Source organism: Stegastes partitus, unplaced genomic scaffold (assembly GCF_000690725.1).
Source record: "Stegastes partitus isolate 25-593 unplaced genomic scaffold, Stegastes_partitus-1.0.2 Scaffold1113, whole genome shotgun sequence".
In the NCBI taxonomy this organism is placed as follows: Eukaryota; Metazoa; Chordata; class Actinopteri; family Pomacentridae; genus Stegastes; species Stegastes partitus.
Genome location: NW_007578844.1, coordinates 97889 through 102957, shown reverse-complemented (window position 1 = coordinate 102957; position 5069 = coordinate 97889). Strand labels below are relative to the sequence as shown.

The following is a 5069-nucleotide window of genomic DNA, read 5'->3' as shown; positions in this document are numbered from 1 at the left end:
TATGCTGATGTCTGTGTGAATACCATCAGCAGGTGTTGACCTGCCATCCTACAGAAGAACTCTGGGAAAAACAAATAAAGATATTTAACCTGAATCGCCAACACACTGTACCATTCCTCTGTAACCTGCACTGCGAATTATTTTCATGACACAAAATTGCGTGAAATCTATAAGGGGAAATAGATTTATTAAAATTAGCAAGGATGCTATCAGGATAATCCACTGTTATAGGCAGTGATGATGACCTGAGTTTTAGTTAATACTGTAATAACTGTACTAATACCGGGGGAAAACAATCTCAGTTAAGTGTTATTTACGCTATTATCATCGGGCTATGATCTGTACAAATGAAATATGTCACTAAACGTGCCTCGTTTTCTGACTCCCACTCACAGATTTAGCAAATCAGAAGGAAATATGGATAACAGCTACATCCTTGTCGACACGTATTTACAACACATCTTACAAAACGTGGGACAAAAACACTCATTTGGCCTGTTTTGACTTAAAAAAAAAAAACAAAAAAAAAAAACAATGTCTATACAGAATACATAATGCTTAACGTGATGTTTACAATTGCCTAAATAACTTCTAAACATCCTAACTTGAAGTTAACGTTAGCTTGCTAAATATGCAATTAGCAGGTGTTTCGTTAGCAAGTTATGCTAACTTGCTATAAAGTTAACTCGGTAAGTTGTGAACTCTCACCGACACCTGCTCCTCATACAGCTGAAGTTCGGGTACCGGGAGGATAAGAACAAAAAAAAGCCAAAAAGCAGCAGTTCTAAAACTAAACGAGCAGTTTGTAACGACTAGTAACTAGTTAACTAGAAACAACGCTAACTTTAGGGAGACTTTCTTACCTGGCTGTGAAGAAGTTGTCGGCGCAACCACGGCGACGGCTCGTTGCCACGGTAACGCCCAGTAACTGGAGTGCGCAGGTCAGTGAGCTGCTGCTGCTGCTGCTGCTGCTGCTGCTGAAGGTCAAGTATTCACAGCTTCAGCTGCTCCTAACCTTTAACCCGACGGTGTTTTTATCTCTCATGTAGCTGGTTAAGGCTTCAGGAGACAACACAGAACTCCTTCCAATGGCATTTTATATTCTTGTTTGGCTGCAGTGACAGCAGCTCCCTCAGAAACACAAGCTGTTGATGGATTTTTAGCTTTGTGTCTGTGTTTTGTTTTGTTTTTTTAGTAGATGAGATGCTAAAAGTATGAAAATCTTAACATCTCATAATAACTGTTCTCATGTAAAGTTGATCAAATTGGTTAAAGTCAAACACGCAAAGAGCAGAACTGAGTCATTATTAATCTCATCAGTGACATCTTTGTTTTGTTTTGTTTTGTTTTTTCTCAAAATGAGACAAAAGCAGGAAAAATCACAGGTGGGATTACAAACATTAACGTCCCTCTGGAGTCATGCTTGAACCCCTACAACAGGGGTGCCCAATCCTGGTCCTCGAGAGCCCCTATTCAGCATGTTTTAGATGTTTGCCTCTTCCAATACGCCTGATTCAAATGATCAGCTCATCATCAAGCTCTGCAGAAGCCTGATAACGATCCTGATCATGTGAATCAGGTTTGTTGGACGAGGGACACATCTCAAACATGCTGGATAGGGGCTCTCGAGGACCAGGATTGGGCACCCCTGCCCTACAAACTCCTTTCTGTGCATCAAAGTTATACATAAAATGGAAGTTTTTTCCATTTAAACACTCCCCTTGTGCCCTTAAGCAGCTCGATTTCTTAAAAAGCCGTGTGAATAAGGTCTTTTAGAGTGAGTCTAATACTCAGCAGTCATCTTGGTAAAACACATCCAGGCAGTTATTTTGGGATAAGACAAGACCAGGCTTGTATGTTTGAATAATGAGAGAGCTATATCTGTAGTTCTACTGTTCACCAGGACATAAAAACTGCACGCATAGAATCAGTAGTCAACATTTTGATGATTTTAAATTTGAATTAAGATTTGAAATGAGATTTTCCTGACAGGTTATAATAGGAAGCACAGTTTTACAATGGCAGGCTTGTGTCAGAGCAGCAACACCATAGGATAAAACATTTCCTGGTTTGGGTAATGACAACAGGACGTGTCTATCTTTGGCATGATGGAATTCTCCCACAGATTTCTATTCTGGATTCTCATAGTGGCGAGTCTCTATCTTATAGCATCTGCATTGTTACTCGAACAGGGTTTTTTTTTTAAATTTTGCATGTGATTATATGCCGTGTGGTATTGATGAATGACCCCCTCCCCTGAGCCATAAACAATTCAGATGTTACTTTAAATATAAATATATTTTCCCCTATCCAGCATTTTCATATAAATATATTTTCTTCTGCTTCTTTGCACCAATGGACCAAGTCAAATTCCTGGTGATGTAAAAATTACTTGGCAATAAAACTGATTCTGATTCTGATTCTGATTCTAAAGCTGGAATAAAAACCACATGTGCTGGAAGTTGCCGTAACTTAAAATGGCTCAGATGCAAGTCTACACTGTTGCCTCCTTTCAACATCTAAGAAGCCTCTTCCTCAACCCTCCCCCCCTCACTGCAGCTCGAGCACACCAGCTCAGCTATAACACTGTTCAAACACCGTTAAACTACACAATAACTAGTATTGGAGCATTTCTGTCAAATAATGTTTGATCCGGAAGCTGATTCTGAAGAAGAATAATGATACAGAAAGTCCCACCCTGTGAGTTGACAGGATTAGTTATTCAGATTTATAAAATCTGGGAAGTCTGAATCCATGTTTTGGAGGCTACAGTTTTAAAGTGGACATCTTCAGCCATGGAGCTGACTGCTTTTTACACTCACTATGTGTCTTTTAGGATATAAAAACTCCATGTGGATATGTTGGCAAGGTGAATCTTCACCAGAGGGAGCTTTTAATAAACCAGGACACAGTGTTTCTAATGCTGTGGCATATCAAAATGTCTGTTATCGCTGAGCCATTGTAAAGGTTTGAGTAAGAAAACTACATCAAACTCTTGTGCTGTGTCCTTAAATGTCTACAACAATGCCATTAACCTACTGTACACTCACTTCTGTCACAGAGAAACATAAGTTCAACATACCCATCAGGAAGTCCAGTATGACCATGTCCATGAAGTCCACCAGTCTTGTGCCTTTGTCGTACGGCGGGGTCTTCTTCACTGTCGCACAGTAGTCAGGTTGTGTCTCCCACCTGAAACATACATTCATGTACTCTGAAGGCGGAAGGGAAAGATCTGATGATTTATTAGCTTCAAAATGAGCTGTAGCCATAAGGCGAAAAACTGGATTAAACAATGATCTCTGGTGACACATTTAATTAAGTGTAACAGGTCTTATTATGCAAGTTTTGCAGACACATTGGGGATACGTTGAATCACTTGTTGTCATCCAGAAAACTGGTTCCTCGATGACTAAAGAGCCTGCGTCCACTAACTTTGCCAGCTTTCTGCGACTGTAGGAGCGTCTCCATGGGGATCTCCAGGTCCTGCGGGCGGCCAGGGACAGATCTGGCAGCATGACAGCCAGGGAGGCCTCCAGGTGCCGGGGGCGGCCGCACACAGCATGCTCTGTTGAGCAGTAGTAGGAGCAGCGACCGTAGAAGCATATGTTCCCCACTAGGGGGAGCCACAGGAGCACAGAGGTGGAGAAGAACGGTGTGAAAAAATAATAAAGACAGGAACGAGGTTTTGAGAAGAACTGGAGGAATATTCATAGGTGCATAATCAGATATATATACGAGGCCATTTTAAGCAGGAACATTTGTGTGTGAGCGGTACCAGGGGAGGTGAAAAAGGTTCGAGCCAGCTTGCGATCGGTTGTGATGTCTTTGATCTCCTTGACCACATCAACCAGCCTCCCAACCACAGGAGGGACTCTCCTGTAGCCCAAAATCCTGCAGCGAGGGTGAAATAAAGTACCAGACGGGGGACAGAGTCCATCGCAGAGATGAAAGACAACAAAAAAGAATATATTACATGATGTTACATAACATGCATTCATTATCTGAGCAGTTCACTCACGTTGCTTGCTGTGGCAGTGCTTTGCTGTAGGTTCTTTGATTTAAAAAAAATAAAAATAAAAAATGGACTTGGTACCTGTCCAGATGAAAAGCTGCAATTTCTGCATTGTGTCTCTCAAAGTCAGAAAAGTAGAAGAGGTTGTAGTTGGTCTCTTCGTCTCTCTGCTGCCTGACAAAAGAGGCCAAGTCAAGAATGTGTTCCTCAACTAGAAATGCACGTCAAGTTTAGTCTATTTTAGTTGCCAACTTAATTTGAAAACCACCAAGCATTTGAGATTATGAGACATTAGACACCTTTCTGCCCGGCAGTCGAGAAACAGCACATGTCTCAGCTTTAAACTTAGTGGAATGATTTCAAGCGGATGTAAGGAATTCATTTTTATACACTCTTGGTAATATGATCAATGTGGTGGTTTTGCCATTTGCAACTTACTTCATGGGTTTGAACATGGCTTGTCCATAGTTGGGAAATGACATCACCAGCTTCAGCTGCGTCCCCCCAGACTTCTGCACTGGAAAACAGTACAAGGATGTTACCATGGCAACAAAGCACACGCCAGGCACCACACACACACACACACACACATATATGCATGTGCACACAGAACATGTCATGCTGTGACCAAACACACCGGCCATTAATGTGGCACACACACACACACACACACACACACACACAACATAACAGAGAAGACGTGCGTCATCATCGAGGTATATCACAGTCCCGTCACTTTGTTGGTACACACTGTTGTGTCCCTCTCACAGACTCTACACACGGGTTGTGTTCCTCTCTCACACACATACACACACACACACACACACACACACATACACACACAGGGTTTTTGCTATGTTTGCTGGGACATTGCATCATATGAATTAATTCCTGTTAGTGCTACACAGGCTTCACTAGACACCTCATTATCCGGCGTAGTATGTTACAGGGATTTATCCTTCACACTTGTCTGCATATCACTTTAAATTATACTTTTTAACACAGAATTTCAACACATCCTCTTGACTATTTTATTTTGTACATGTTTTTTTTT

The 5069-nt window shown here is 41.5% G+C and overlaps 1 protein-coding gene across 1 annotated transcript in view; it reads right to left on the bottom strand.

The window, feature by feature from the left end:
• Positions 1–5069, bottom strand: part of LOC103368013 (extracellular serine/threonine protein kinase FAM20C-like) — a 44779-nt gene that overhangs the window by 25603 nt on the left and 14107 nt on the right. Inside the window, exons 3-7 of the mRNA XM_008296241.1 lie at positions 4454–4532; positions 4097–4189; positions 3779–3894; positions 3436–3616; positions 3083–3192 (exon numbers count right to left, since the gene is read on the bottom strand). Coding sequence (XP_008294463.1) covers positions 3083–3192; positions 3436–3616; positions 3779–3894; positions 4097–4189; positions 4454–4532 — 579 coding nt within the window. The remainder of the gene's footprint in view (positions 1–3082; positions 3193–3435; positions 3617–3778; positions 3895–4096; positions 4190–4453; positions 4533–5069) is intronic.